This window comes from Protobothrops mucrosquamatus, unplaced genomic scaffold (genome assembly GCF_001527695.2).
Source record: "Protobothrops mucrosquamatus isolate PMUCROS unplaced genomic scaffold, P.Mucros_1.0 scaffold1377, whole genome shotgun sequence".
NCBI lineage: Eukaryota > Metazoa > Chordata > Lepidosauria > Squamata > Viperidae > Protobothrops > Protobothrops mucrosquamatus.
The window spans coordinates 110,501-126,732 of NW_015387566.1; the positions used below are offsets into that span (position 1 = coordinate 110,501).

A 16,232-nucleotide genomic window follows, 5' to 3' on the forward strand; every position below is an offset into this window, starting at 1 on the left:
GGCTGACTGTCCCTGGCGGTCCTCGTCCTCCATCTTCTGCTTGATCTTTCTGTGCTGGGTTAATCGAGCAAAACAAACGCGCTTTCCCTGAGCCCAACCTTCTGCACTCTGGAGCTGGGCTGTCCTCACCTCCTCTAAGCAGCGTGCTTCCTCCTGCTGGTTTTCTCGCACAAAGTCTTCCAAGGGGTACTGCAGCCTTGGGAAGGGAGCGATGGGCCAGTCAAAAGACGGGATGTCCAGCTTGTGAATGGCCTTGGAGTGCGTCGTGGCCAAGCAGCCTAAACAATGGAAGAACATTTTTAGAACGTTTAGAGTGCTTTTCTTAAAAACACCAGAGGTTTTTAAGAAGAGACTGGACAGTCACTTGTCTAAAATGACTCTAGGCCAGGGGTAGGCCACCTTGGCTCTTTTATGACTCGTGGACTTCAACTCCCAGAATTCCTGAGCCAGCATGGCTTAGCTTAGAAACTTCTCCCTTTCCCCTCAGCATGGCTGGCTCAGGAATTCTGGGAGTTGAAGTCCACGAGTCATCAAAGAGCCAAGGTTGCCTATATCTGGGCTAAGGCAAAGGTGGGAAACGATGGCCCTTTTGTGACTCGTGGACTTCAACTCCCAGAATTCCTGAGCCAGCATGGCTCAGCTTGGAAACCTCTCCCTTTCCCCTCAGCATGGCTGGCTCAGGAATTCTGGGAGTTGAAGTCCACGAGTCATAAAAGAGCCAAGGTTGCCTATCCCTGCTCTAGGGCCTCCTCAGTGGTGGGATTCAAATACAGGAACAACTGGTTCTCTGTGTGGATGCCGCTTCCGGAAGTCCATTCTGGGCCTCGGCAACAAAAAATTAGCTACAGTTCTGCTGAACTGGTGCAAACCAGCTGAATCCCACAAGTGGATCTTCTGCTGGAGCAGGAGGTTGGATAGAAGATCTCCAAGGTCCCTTCCAGCTCTATTCTGATCGAAAACCATGAAAACCAGACAAAGCCTTCAAAGATAGTGCCTCCTCCTGGCCAGATAATATCCTGCAGAAAAATGCTTGCTCAGGTTGTGGGAAGTTGCTTTCACTCAAATCAAATCCTACTTTTAATAGTTGGATGACTGAAGCTGCGATCTATCTCCCTTCTGCGCAAAATTTCTTTGGTAGACTTCTGTCTGTATGTTAATTATCCCCAGTACCTGTAACACAGCATCATGGATCATCTAAATCAGGGGTGTCAAACTACTGGCCCGCGGGCTGGATGCGTCATGGCGAAACCGCACCCACCCCTTTGGTGGCAATGGAAAAAAAGTTGCGATACGTCACGACACGTCACGTGACGTTGCAAGTTTGACACCCCTGATCTAAATCAGTGGTTCTCAACCTTTTTAATGCCGCGACCCCAACTGGTCGTAAGTCGAGGACTAAACCGGTTGTAAGTCGAGGACTAAACCGGTCGTAAGTCGAGGACTACCCAACCGGTCGTAAGTCGAGGACTTTCCCTGCCCGGGAGCGCCGCGCATGCGTGGTTCCGCCCCCTGCGCCGGCCGAGGCGTAGCAGGCAAGCGGCAGAGACGGAGCAGGCCGACCACCAGCTGGCCCAGCACAAGGGAGGTAAGGCACCCGCTGGAAAAGGGGAAAAAAATGGCGGACAAAAAAAATGGCGGACAAAAAAAATGGTGGACAGCCTTGCTTGGCGACCCCCGTGAAATGGTCGATCGACCCCAAATGGGGTCCCGACCCACAGGTTGAGAACCACTAATCTAAATGGTGCTGAGCTAAGGATGGAAGCTCTTGAAAGATTAGGCTTTATTTGACGCCAATCTGATGGCCTGTAATCCATCAAGCCATCTCACTGATCTTTGCATATCATGCTATTCTCAACCAAAACCAGTAACTCTTCCTTACCCATGGTTCTTCCGTGAAATGCACCCATGAAGGAAAGCATACTGTATTCTGGGCAACCTGGGGGCTGAAAGGCAAAGAGGAAATTTATGCTTATTAATTAGTTAATTAACATTTCAATTTAGCCACTAGGTAATAGCCTCTTCCCCACTTCAATGCTAGCTGGAATGACCAACTGAATGATAGCAGGGTGGAGGATAACTTATTTTATTTTTCCAATTCTGCTGTGTTATTAGGAGAAAGCCTTCCTCTATTATGAATATTAATTCAGAGGGCTGGCTTTCAAACCCAAGCAAATCAGATTTTAAAAACCAAAAAAAGTTATCCATCCATCAAGATGCAGTCTTATTTTTTTCTCTCTTCTTGAAGTGTTATCCTCACAGACACCATCTTGTGTTAGGCTAGTTGGGTTACTGGTCCAAAGTCTCCAGAGGACTTTATGGCTGAGCAAAAGATGAGGCATAGACCTCCCTAGTCCTAGGTTGACCTTGATCATTAGCCCTTTTGATGCCACCAGCCAAGAAAAACCAAATATGCAGGGACAGATTAGGTGAAACTTGGCTCAATAGCAGTAACTGTGAGACGGATCTTGGAATCCTAGTGGACAACCGCTTAAATATGAGCCAACATTGTACGGCAGCAGCCAGAAAAGCCAATGCAATCCTAGGCTGCATCAACAGAGGGAAAGAATCAACATCCCGCAATGTTCTAGTATCGCTCTACAAAGCCTTGGTAAGACCACACTTGGAATATTGCATCCAGTTTTGGTCACCCCAATATAAAAAGGATGTTGAGACTCTAGAAAAAGTAAGAAGAGAAGAGTGATAAAGCTCTTTAGGGGGCTGGAGAAATTGGTTTTGTCTACTCTAGTGAAAAGAAGGACTAGGGGTGACAGGATAGCAGTGTTCCAGCATTTGAAGGGCTGCCACAAAGAAGAGGGGGTCAACCTATTTTCCAAAGCTCCTGAAATTAAGAAAAGAAACAATGGATGGAAACTAATCAAGAAGAGAAGCAACATAGAATTAAGGAGACACTTCCTAATGGTGAGAACAATAAACCAATGGAACGGCTTGCCTCCAGAAGGTGCTCCATCACTGGAGGTTTTTAAGAAGAGATTGGACAACTATTTGTCTGAAATATTATAGGGTCTTCAGTCCATGATGGTGCACTGGCTAGAATGCAGTATTGCAGAGAAACTCTGCCCGCAGCAAGGAGTTTGATCCTGACTGGCTCAGGGTTGACTCAGCCTTCCATCCTTCCAAGGTCAGTAAAATGAAGACCCAGATTGTGGGGGGCAACAGGCTGACTCTGTAAACCACTCAAGAGAGGGCTGTAAAAGCACAGTGGAGCAGTACACAAGTCTAAATGCTATTGCTATTTGTAAAACACTGTGGGGGGAAATGGGCATTACTTGCATAAGCAACGAAACACCGAGTGGCAGTATTTACTATCATTTTGCAAAACTGATTATGAAACGGACTACATCAGATTCTATGATGAAACTGAGTTGTGAAAGAGATTAGAGAATGAACAAAGTCCCAAGAGAATGATGTAAGGAAAGGGTTTGTTGGATTAAAAAAGGGTTCATTTTTAACATAAGTGATATCCAATCCACAGGAATGTAGGAGTGAGGGTTGGAATACAGACATGTTTATAGTTGGAAAATTAAGAGTAAAAACAACAAAACCTGCCAAGCATTGTGCTAACTACTGCTCAGTACCCGTTGCCCTTTTAGCTTCCAGTTCTCTGTCATTGCAAAGCATGTGCCCACTTTCTAACTTCAGTACAGGGAGTCCCCAACTTATGACCACAATCGAGCCCAAAATGTATGTTGCTAAGTGAGAAATTTGTGAGTTTTGCCCCATTTTACGACTTTTCTTGCCACATTTGTTAAGTGAATCCCTGCGGTTGTTAAATTAGCAACACGGTTGTTAAGTGAATCTGATTTCCCCGTTGACTTTGCTGGTCAGAAGGTCCCAAAGGGGGAATCACGTGACCCCAGGGGGACACTGCGACCATCATAAATATGAATCAGTTGCCAAGCATCCGAATGTAAATCACATGGCCGTGGAGATGCTGCAAAGGTCAAAAGTGTGAAAGATGGTCCCAAGTCACTTTTTTCCCAGTGCCATTGTAACTTCGAGCAGTCACTAAGTGAGCTCTTGTTTAAGTCGAGGACTACCTGTAGGTCTTATGCTGTCTTGCTGGGCAGGTGGACACTGAAGCAAAGATCAAGAATGTAGATTTGGCCTGGCTTTTTGCTCTGCTGAATGAAGGAATGGACCTTACCTGGTTAATCATGCAGGTCTCCAACTCTTCTTTGGTAACACTGTTGTCGCCTCGTTCTTTGTTCTGGAAAAGAAAGAAGTTTCCCATCATCTTCCCAGCCAAGAGTTGCCCTTCAACCCATCTGCACGGACATCATTTGGGGACGATAACCGTATATCAATGGCTATGGCATTCAAGAGTCTCCCAATGGCAATATCCCGAGAGGAACAGGAACTAGAGGAAAACGAGGGATACTCAGCTCCATCCCAGAAGTTCATCACAGCTGACAGGTTTACATAGTTTAAATACTTAATACATCTGAGAAGACCTGGACTGGGTTCTCCTCCTTGATCTGCTTCTAGGAGACGATCATTCTCCAGGATTACTGGAGATGGGAAGCATGACTAAAAAGGAGCTTCCAAGGCTGAAAAAGCCAGACCATCTCAACCATCCCCTCTTGGGATTTTATGACTATTCTCCACTGGGCAGCAATTCTGAAGGCTTCTTCTATGACCTTCTAATTTCTCTGAAATGAGAGCCTTTTAATTCTGGAATGGAGACATTTCCTTTCTTTTGGGGGCCCTCGTCCCACAGAATCTATTGAGGGTCCATGGCTGAGAATGGGCAATCTAATCCTAAAGTGGCGGAACCCTAAATGAGGATTAGTAATAGGGTTCCAATTCAGAGATGGGGAGGGGGATTAGAATCCCCTCCAGGTTTCTGCATCTTCCTTTTCTTTGTCTGCTCAGCAGATCAGTCAAGCAGATCAACTCAACAAACTGATTGTTGATAAAAGGGTTAGGTGCTGACTTACTGTCAGGCACAAAGGATCAGGACCATACATTAAGTTGAAGCACAGAAGATTTAGTTAAGCCTATGCATAAGAATCTAATGGTCAGCACTAAATAGGTGCTAGATAAGGGTCAAAGAAATCTGGGGGGGGGGGGAGAGACTTGATCATTTGCGGCAACTTAAGGATTCTAAGCTTATGAAATGTTTAACTCCACCCTCCAGCTCTGCCTGCTCTTCTCCTACATCTACAAATTTGAGACCCCCTTCGCCCCCTATCCCACTTTGAGCAGACAGCCCTCCCTGTTTTCCTGAGCATCTGGAGAGCGTCTGTACAAGGCAGAGCATTCATATCATAGCTTTTACTCACCCTGTACCACATAAATATGGTTTTAAAGGCATTTTCATTGGAGCAAGATCCACAGGACATGGTTATGACTTGAGAGAGACCTTTAGGAGCAACCTGGCAGTGGAGAAGAGACACGGACCTTTCAATCCAAAGTTTGTAAGGAATACTTTCATCATAACTGAGCATCACAACAAAATGATGCTTATTTTAACACACACACCCCAATTTTTTAAAACTAGTCTCTATTGCCTAAGGATAAAATTATGGAAACTTAGGGCTGGAAGTGCCATTTAGCCCATGGACTGCAACTAGCCACCCAAGGCAAGAATTCAAAATAAAGACTCTTCAACCGAATAGAATAGAATAGAATAGAATAGAATAGAATAGAATAGAATAGAATAGAATAGAATAGAATAGAATAGAATAGAATAGAATAGAATAGAAGACAGGATGTAGGAATAGAATAGAATAGAATAGAATAGAATAGAATAGAATAGAATAGAATAGAATAGAATAGAAGACAGGATGTAGGAATAGAATAGAATAGAATAGAATAGAATAGAAGACAGGATGTAGGAATAGAATAGAATAGAATAGAATAGAATAGAATAGAATAGAATAGAATAGAATAGAGCTGGAAGGTCTTCTAGTCCAGCCCCCTGCTGAAGCAGGAGAACCTATACCATCTCAGACAAGTGACTGTCTAGTCTCTTCTTAAAAATCTCCAGTGATGGAGCACCCACGATTTCTGAAGGCAAGCTGTTCCACTGGTTAATTGTCCTCACTATCAGGAAGTTTCTCCTTAATTCCAGGTTGCTTCTCTCTTTAATCAGTTTCCGACCATTGTTTCTTGTCCTGCCTTCAGGTGCTTTGGAGAATAATTTGACCCCCTCTTCTCTGTGGTAGCCTCTCAAATACTGGAACGCTGCTATCATGTCACCCCTGTTTCTTCTTTTCTTTAGACTAACCCAAGTCCTGCAGCCGTTCTTCGTATGTTTTAGTCTCCAGTTGACTGACATCAACTGATGTCAATCCAACGTCTCTTTGATCCTGAGAACAACAGTCCATCATCTCAAAGGTCATTGTTGAAGTCTCTCATCCTTAAGAAACTTTTCTTATTCTAAAACTTAATCCATTATCCCATATCCTGCAATCTGAGATAATAGAGAACTCATAATGATCTTCTTCTGTGTGGCATCTTTTCAGGTCTTTGAAAGAGGGCTATCATTCCCCTGTCCCCATTGTCCTTTTTAAATACTAGCCTCTCCTTGTAGTTGCCAGTTGTGGAATTATTGGCAAGACGGAGACCTGCCAGTGTTGGATGTCAGTTTCATTGCTCCTTCGGTGCTAGATAAAACTTACCGAAAGCAAAGATTCCTTTAGCTTTTCAGCAAAATTTTCTGGAGGCAAAATTCCTAGGGCAGGTCTGTTGACAAAAGTACTCTGAGAAAAAAGAAAAAAGAAAAGAAAAGGACATTATCATAAAGGGAATACAAACTTGTTATCTAAGAGTCAACCCAAAACAGTGCATGGCTTGACCTTGATTGCCTTAAAACAAATAACACCCCCAATTTGGACACTTGCATCCACCCTTCCCCCAAACTTGTAAGCCAACCAAGCTGTTTCTGGTATCAGAATTTAAGCTGGAGTGGAAAGCATTTGGGAGAATCTGCCAATGGGAAATGCTACTGATTACTGAGATGTCTTGGTATCCTCTAGATTTTGAACAGATTTCTTTGTGCTCTCTAGATCAGGGGTCCCCAACGTTGGCAACTTTAAGATTTGTGGACTTCAACTCCCAGAATTCCCCAGCCAGCCTAGTTGGCTGGGGAATTCTGGGAGTTGAAGTCCACAAATCTTCAAGTTGCTAACATTGGGGACCCCTGCTCTAGATCAGTGTTTCTCGACCTTGGCAGCTTGGAGATATGTGGACTTCAACTCCCAGATTCCCCAGCCAGTCAAAGCTGAGAAGCACTGCTCTAAAACATTGCTTAGGTTTAACTTATGTCTAAAAATCTAAGCAAATGACCAGTTTTTGCTGGGCCAGGGGTAGGCAACCTTGGCTCTTTTACGACTCGTGGACTTCAACTCCCAGAATTCCTGAGCCAGCATGGCTCAGCTTGGAAACCTTTCCCTTTCCCCTCAGCGTGGCTGGCTCAGGAATTCTGGGAGTTGAAGTCCATGAGTCATAAAAGAGCCAAGGTTGCCTACCCCTGTGCTGGGCCTTCAAAAGTATTCCTTGCCTCATTGGTCGAGAAAGATCCATCTTGCCATGGACAACTAGAGAAGCTTATAAGAGGTCCAAGCCCTCTTTGATACACGTATGAGACATTCACATAACATGCTGAAACCATTCAGGTTAAAAACATACAGTTTCTGTGTCCAGAGGGCATGTTGTTTGGCTCACATTACATGCCAGACCAGCACTTGGGGTTCCCCAAACATTGAACTACAAGCTACTAACCCCTTTTTAGCCTAGTCTAGCATGCTGCGAGCATCCTCCTTCCATTTCTGATGCCTTGTGGGAAGCTTTGTCCTACTACACATACATTAGCTTTGCAGTGAAGAGGAGTTGTGATTACACAGAGAATTTGAACGATGATGGAGATTAGCAGCCTCAGCAAATCTTGGGGTAACTCTTCAAACTTGTTCTTTCTCTCCCCTGGTCGGCTGCCTCCCAAAAGAGGCCTGAGGTGATAACCAACCCAGACCCAATCAGGACATGAGTTCCTTTGGGCTCTCTTTGCTCGAGACAATTAAAATGGTCCATGCTAGCTCCTGTAATTCTCAGCCATTCCCCTGGAAATGGCTTATTTTGAAGACTCACCCCCAAGCAGTTGGGGAGGCTCCTGGTTCCAGCCTCAGAGACCCTGAGCAGTGGGTAAGCAGCCCTGGGAAAGGACAGGTGGCATCTTGAGGAGAAGAAGGGAAGCTTCACAAACAGGCAATTTATGCACCGTTTTGGCAATCTGGTACCTTATGCAAAAAGTCACTTACCAGATTCTGGGGCTGCTGCAAAACTTTGATCAGAGATGGGTGGCTGTAGCCTAGAACGAAACACAGGGACCTTTATCATCTGCTTTTAAGACATTTCAGACACTTTCAAATTAAATTGTCCCAAAGATGCTTTTTTTTTTTTTTTTTAAAAAAGGCAACTGGATTTTGCTTTTTCTTGAAGTCGTTTCGCTTCTCATCCAAGAAGCTTCTTCAGTTCTAACTGAATGGTGGAGAATGGAAGGATTTATATTCCTTGAAGTCATCTGGTCATTAGTACTCTTTCTGAGAGTGGTTGAGGACACTTAGAGTTGTCTGTGCCCTCAGGGTCACCTGAATAGTGCAAATGGGTGTGGAACTTTCTTGGAACTACTGCAAGAGCTGTGTTGTAAACAGGAGACAGGTGGTGTCGTATTCCCTCCCCCTCTGTTGAGAGAGGGGGGTTCAGTTTTAATGTAGATGGCCTCTTTGATCCCTCTTTCAAACCAATGATCCTCTCTATCCACTGTCCTCAAAGGAGCGACCTTTGTCTTGCAAATGCACATTTCAAATTAAATACCGGTAACCTATTTAAAGCACTGCTAAGAAGCAGACTCAGCCCCTTCTGAATTTGCTTTGTTTTATGAATGTAAGGAAAGAGAAGTGGAAAAAATATTTGGAACTCTGATTTTATATATGGTGACGGCAGCAAGATTGCTCTAGGGCACAAAAGTGGAAGGGCGCCTCGATTCCCACCACGGGCGAAGGGTTACAAAAGCTGATGGAATGAGCAGAGATGGCCAAATTGACTGTGCTGATAAAAGAAAACAACACAAGTTCTTTTGTTTCTAGTTGGAAACCACTTCTGGACTTTGTGCTTGAGGTGGGAAAAAAATGATATCATGATTTTGGGTTTTACCGATTAGACTGATTTGCCGATACAGAAATGGCTAGTGCAGGGGTAGGCAACCTTGGCTCTTTTATGACTCGTGGACTTCAACTCCCAGAATTCCTGAGCCAGCTGGCTCAGGAATTCTGGGAGTTGAAGTCCACGAGTCATAAAAGAGCCAAGGTTGCCTACCCCTGGGCTAGTGCACACGACTATAGAAATGTAAAAAGTTGAGATTTGATTTTAATGTCTGATTTTACTGCAACAGAGAGAGTTGGAAGTCAATGCCTTTTGTTTCTCTCCCTCCCTTTCTTCACACCTTTTTTGTTTTTCCCTTTTTCTGCTGTTATTTGCTTTTGTATTTTCACATTTTATATATAAACAAATAAAACTAATTAAAAAGAAAGAATGTAAACGAAATAAGGAGGATCTTCACTACCTAGGATGCATTTGGCTTTATAGCCTAACAAAAGCTTTAGCAGGTGATACCACTTGGCTATCTAAGCAAGATCAGTTCTGGTTAAGAGGAGTCCAACAGTCACCTTGAAAGAAGGCCATACAGGAGGTCCTTGACTAGAGCCCTATTTTATGACCTTTTGGGATACGGTTGGTAAGCGGAACTGCAATTTTTAAGTGACACATGATTAAGTGAATTCGAGTTCCCCTGTTGAATTTATTGGTCAGAAGCCAGCTGGAAATGTTGTAAAGGACGATCATATGATCCCAGATGCTGTAAATATATGCTGGTTGCTAAGCGCCCACATTTTGATCACGTATCCGTGGAGATACTGCAATGGTCCTAAGAGCGAGGACCAGTCATGAGTTAATTTTTCAGTGCCGTTGTAGCTTTGAATGATCATCATATAAATAAATGGTCATAACTTGGGGACTATCTGTAGTTATTTGATTTCTATCCTGCTGCTCTATCCACTGTCCTTTTTCTTCTGAGATGTCTGAATGTATTGAACATGATGTCAAATCACTGCACTGTGGCAAAACAATAGCAATAGCAGCAGCACTTAGACTTATATAATGCCTCACAGTGTTTTATAGCCTTCTCTAAGTGGTTTAAAGAGTCAGCATATGAGCCCCCAACAATCTGGGTCCTCATTTTATGATCTCGGAAAGATGGAAGGCTGAGTGAACCTTGAGCCAGTCAGGATCGAACTTTCTGGCAGTGGTCAGAGTCAGCCTGCAATACTGCATTCCATCCACTGCCCATCATGGCAATAGAATAGAATAGAATAGCAATAAAACTTATATACCGCTTCACAGTGCTTTACAGCCCTCTCTAAGTGGTTTACAGAGTCAGCCTATTGCCCCCAACAATCCGGGTCCTCATTTTACTGACTTCGGAAGGATGGAAGGCTGAGTCAACCTGGAGCCGGTCAGGATCGAACTCCTGGCTGTGGGCAGAGTCAACCTGCAATGTTGCATTCTAAGCACTGCACCACCAGGGCTCTTCGGTTCTGTAAAGTCGAATTTGCAGCAGGACTGAAGTATGATGTGCTCTAATATTTTTCTTGAGTGGCAGGTCAATGGTAGCTGAAAAGGACACCTGGCACCCTTCCAGAACTATCCTCTCCTTAGAAGAGATAAAAAATAAAACTACCTAAAATTGAAAACTTACTCGTAAAAATCTGGTAGATTCAAAATCACCCCATTTACTGTAGCTTCCCCTGCATCGCCTCCTTTTTCCAGGAGCTCAGATTCAGCTTTTCCCCTTAGAACCAGGAACTCCAAACCTGGCAACTTTAAGACTTTTTGGCGCCATCGTAACTTCGAACAGTCACTAAACGGATGGCTTTAAAATCAAGGACTACCTGTCCCCTTTTCCTGCCTGTGCTTCCAACTTGCCACACGCATCGTTGGTGGGGGCTCTTGATGCTGAAAAGGAGAGGTTTGAGCTCATGGTTGCCCACGGTTGCTCCAGCTGAGATCTGAACTCTTGCAAAGACTCAAAAAGAATTCTTACCAATCGGGATGGATGAAATCTGAGAGTAGAGATCTAACATCCGGTTCCCATCGACATCCACGAGATAATTTCCTCGGCTTTCTTCGTAGTTGCAGAAAAAGTGGACCGCTTCTGCGTTCTGAGAGAAACAGACGAAAGAAGCTGAGATTTCCTGACCCCGACGAAGCAGTTGAGAATCAAACCAAATGAGCCACGATTTAGGCCGAACACGAAGGAAAATAGGAAACTCTGGATGGTTTCCCATTTCTGTAAATCATTTTTTATACCTCTATAGACATGCTTGTCTTGGAAAGGTAAGGGAATTCTGATGGTTTGGGGATTAAAAAGGGGGAAACAGTCTAGGGAAAACTTTTACGATAACAGCTACTCAACAGAAAGAATGTCTCTGCTTTCTGTTTTTTCAAGTTCTCTCTTGTTTTTCTGTGTCTTAGTTTTTATCGTGGTTTTTATTTGCTTTGTATATTTTATTATAATGAAAAATTATACAGGAAAGGTAAGGGGATTCCAGGTTTGTCTTATTGTTATGTGAGCCTCATTTGCAGAATTTTTTAAAGAGGTCTGAACAAAGCAGCCTTTTCACTTTTGAAGTCCTCTTGAGTTCCTCCCATGATTTCTTCAGTCTTTGCTGAAGGGAGAAAAACCCACTAAGGAGAGACACCTAGTAACATTTTGCCTTTTCACCAACAGTGTTGGGAAGAGCCCAGTTTACAGGAAAAAAAAGGCTATGTTAGAACAAAGCAATTGGAAAGGAGTCCCAGAAGAAGAACTTTCTGGTCACACAATTGAGTGTGCAATTAGAGCATCCCATTTTTGTTCTGTTCAGTTTCAGGAGAGTGTCCTTGCTGTTACAAAACAGGCATACACATAAGTCGATAGGCAGTCTGCCATTCATGCAATTTTGCGACTCGGCGGCCGATATTTGAAGGGTAGAAGACCTGGGATCGTTTTCAAGTGGAATTTGGAGAAATTACCTGAATTCTGTTCAACTGTTTCATTAGTTCCTAAAAGAAGAAGAAGAAAAGAAAAGATATGATACAGATCGAGCAGTCAAAAACTCAGGAGATGTTAATGTTCCTGCGCTAAAGACAGAAGATTCACCTCCAGCTTGGGTTAAGAAAGATGCCCGTGAAACTTGGCAGAGTGGCCACAAGAGTCCAGTCACTGAATTTCTGGAAAAGCCTTCAGGCCCCAGGTGTGCATTGCACCAAACAGAGAAGGGATCATGATGGTGTCTGCATGGGCAGCTTTGTTCTTTCAAATGAAATGGAGAAGTGGCAGCTCCAGAGGAAACCCAAGATCCTAATTTTCTTAGACCTCCCAGTTGCAAAAGTCCAACCTATTTCCTATTTGAACCTGGGTTCATTTTCTGAGGCCACCTGGGTGAAATCTGGAGCTGTTTGTGAGTCTTTGGGGGCTGCCATTCAATTACAGCTTTCACTTTGGTCGGGTCCATTTCAATGCCCTCGCTGGAAATTCTGTAGCCAAGACAATCCAGTCGGGTCTGGTGAAACTCATACTTTGATAGCTTAACATAAAGTTTGGCGTTCAACAGTTTCTTTAGCACTTCTCTCACTAGTTTTACGTGGTCAGCCATATTCGTGCTGTATATCAGGATGTCATCAAGGTACACCAAAACCCCTTTGTATAAATGGTTCATTCATTCATTCATTCATTCATTCATTCATTCATTCATTCATTCTGTCAAAGCAAGAACATCAACCAACTGATATAGACGCCCAGCCGAAATATTATGACATTTGGGCTTTATTCTCAAGTTTTGTCTGAGGTTGCGCTTAGGCTTACTGGCATCTCTGAAATCTAAAATTGCATTCACACATGATATTAAGTTAGCATTTTTTAAATAAGTCCTGCTTGTGTGATTCACACATAATGCTCTTCTGTAATAGCTGGGGCTGTGTGTCCCATTAATCCAAAGGCCCAATACAGCTTAGTTAAGTGTTTCTCAACCTTGATCACTTTAAGATGTCTGGACTTCAACTCCCAGAATTCCCCAGCCAGCACAGCATATATTATAGAGCAGGGGTCCTCAACCTTGGCAACTTTAAAACATGTGGACTTCAACTCCCATCGTGGTGACCAAAACTGGATGCAGTATTCCTAGTGTGGCCTTACCACGGCATTGTAAAGTGGTATTAACACTTCACATGATCTTGATTCTCTCCCTCTGTTAATGCAGCCTAGCACTGTGTTGGCATTTTTGCTTGTATCCATCTTGACTTTTTTTATCGTCCCCATCTTGACTTACCCTGGATCTTGGCCCAGGGACTTCGGTCTTCATCAGTGGCCCATCATAGCCAAATTCCATGTCAATTTTAGCTGCCACTTGGCTGATTCCTCGGAATCCTACAAAAAACAAAAACGAATTAAAGAAGTGACTCTAGGAAGTATATTCAACAAGGGACATCCATATGTATATGGAGAGTACAGCATTGCAAGGTATATATTTGATGAATAGTATACAAATATAACTTCAGATATTACCAAATCCCTCCAAACTAGTTGTTTCAAAATGCTTCTGATATTTAAGACATGACTACAATTTGAAGCCCAATTTGTTCTCTTTTTTTCCAAATAATTTTATGAAGAATTATATGTGAAAATAAAGGCTAATACAGGCTACACAAATAAGAAAAATACAAAAGAAAACAAAGAAAAAAGAAAAAGAAAAGAGAAAAATTAAAAAAAGAAGTAATTTCTCCATTAATCCCAGGAAGTATAAACTATTTTAGTATTTTAATATCATTTCTAAATATAAAATAGTCTCTCTTCTCCCCAAAACTCATCTCTTGTCTAAAAAACCGTCCAAATGCTTTATCAATCATTTTTGTTAGCAAAAGTTTAGTGAGGGCAACCAGATATAACTATTTTCTTTGCTTAGCCCTGATAGAATAAGCCAACCTTGTATTCTTTTCCTGAGTTTTCAAAAATATTCTTTAATCCTCTCAAAAAGAGTCCCAGACCTAATTTTCTGTTCATCTGTTTCAATGTAAAAATCTTTCAACTCTTTAACAGATTTTTTTTGCAAATCCAGTAAGTTTATCCTTTGGCTTGTGACTTCTAATAAAATCCTTCAAAACCTTAACAAAGCTCTTTTGTATATTCAGTAAAAAAAATAATAATAAACCAATCAGTTTCTTGGTTGAGTATCTGTACACCTTCTTAAGTCAGCCATCAGTTCCATTTGTGTTACATTTCAGAGTTATTTCATAAACATCCGTTGCAACTTGTTCTTTTTTTTTTTTTTTAACTTTGTTGCAACATGCTGTGTAGGAAGTCAGGAAGTTTACCCATTCTAACAAGAAGCTTAGTTTAAAAAAATTGAAAAAAAATTGTATTAAAGATTTCTGCTCTGCTTACTTTATCATCTAGCTTGTTCTTCTTCATCCAAGATCTCCTTGTCGCAAAAGTACCAAAACAATTGTCACTTTCCCATGAGAAGATTTCTTCTAATTAAGTCAAAGCTGTAAATTCTAAATCCTGCTGGTCCTTTAATCCAGAGGTCTTCAAACTTGGCCCTTTTATGACTTGTGGACTTCAACTCCCAGAATTCCTCAGCCAGGCACGCTGGCTGAGGAATTCTGGGAGTTGAAGTCCACAAGTCATAAAAGGGCCAAGTTTGAAGACCCCTGCCTTAATCTGTTAACTTTCCAAAGTCGATATATACTCAGCACGACTTGGCTGCACAGTCCAAAGAAATAATGTATTTTCAATAGCCCAAAGATGCTTTTTCATGAGGCAACTGGACAAGAAAGCCTCCTTGGGATAACTATGACCTGGATGGCTGAGAATCTCCATAGACAGATATTTTCAGTACTTTTAAGATCAAATTTATACCATCATCCTCTATTAGCAGAAGACTCACATGATTAATATAGTAAGACTCTTGCTAGTCAAAAGAGTTTTAATCATTTCAAAATGCAAATAATAATAATCCAAAAGACTGATCAAGAAATGAGCCATTGTTGAGCTTAATGTCCATAAAAGTCTGCTTTGTGAATGCAAACTTGATGAAATTACCAATTCCCAGCCATTCCATCCCTAAGCTGACTGCAAAATGATGGTTTCTGTGGTCTACTCCTGAGGAGCAGCCATCCAGAGTCACAAGGACAATCTCAATCATCTCTCCAGATCCCGCATCCAATTACTATACTACCTGCAAACAGTGTCCTGCTGGCCAATGGTGCTCCTAGGAAGGCCCCAAATCCATTTTGTTCCCAAAGCAAAATGGTGCTTAATGAGCGTGGCACTCCAACCAGTTTTCCCCTTCGTTCGATCGATGACATTTTAATTAATTCATCTCGGATTAAAGCCTTTAAGCACCAACTTGTGACTCTGCCAGCAATGAACCCAGTAAATTGGCACGGTATTTTTGCAAACATTGCAATTATTTGTGGAACAGGGAGTGATCGCAATTCAACTTATAACCTCCTGCCCCCCCCAAAAAAAAATATAAAAAGTGAGGTCATTTGCCTCCAAGGAATATTCTGAATATTTTTATGTGTTATTAATGAAGAGCACTGGTTTTTTTTTAATTAGATATCTCTCTCAGCCTAGTCTTATAGTGAGATCAAAGAAGACATTCTATGGTGCCACACAAAGTTCTTGAACAAAGGATGCTACAATTTAATTATGTCTAGTAACATGCAATTATATACAATAACGTGTTGTAATGTATAGGTAGTCCTCGACTTACAACAGTTCATTTAGTGACCATTCAAAGTTACAACAGCACTGGGAAAAGTGATTTATGACCATTTTTCATACTTATGACCATTGCAGCATTTTCATGGACACATGGTCAAAATTCGGACGCTTGGCAACGGACTCGTATTTATGACGGTTGCTGTGGCCCAGGGTCACGTGATCCCCTTTTGCAACCCTCCGACAAGCAGAATCAATGGGGGGAAGCCAGATTCACTTAACAACCATGTTATTAACTTAACAACTGTAGTGTGATTCACTTAACTGTAGCAAAGGTCACAAAAGGTCATAAAAGGGGGCAAAACTCAACAAATGTTTCACTGAGCGGCAGAAATTTTGGGCTGATTTTGGTCATGAGTCAAGGACTACCTATAGATAGGGGTTTTTTTTT

General features: G+C 42.4%; 1 protein-coding gene across 1 annotated transcript in view; it reads right to left on the bottom strand.

The window, feature by feature from the left end:
- ABAT (4-aminobutyrate aminotransferase) overlaps nt 1-16,232 on the bottom strand; it is a 29,844-nt gene that overhangs the window by 10,356 nt on the left and 3,256 nt on the right. Inside the window, exons 2-10 of the mRNA XM_015821645.1 lie at nt 13,386-13,483; nt 12,091-12,120; nt 11,120-11,237; nt 8,280-8,329; nt 6,645-6,725; nt 5,304-5,396; nt 4,166-4,228; nt 1,880-1,943; nt 130-278 (exon numbers count right to left, since the gene is read on the bottom strand). Coding sequence (XP_015677131.1) covers nt 130-278; nt 1,880-1,943; nt 4,166-4,228; nt 5,304-5,396; nt 6,645-6,725; nt 8,280-8,329; nt 11,120-11,237; nt 12,091-12,120; nt 13,386-13,483 — 746 coding nt within the window. The remainder of the gene's footprint in view (nt 1-129; nt 279-1,879; nt 1,944-4,165; nt 4,229-5,303; nt 5,397-6,644; nt 6,726-8,279; nt 8,330-11,119; nt 11,238-12,090; nt 12,121-13,385; nt 13,484-16,232) is intronic.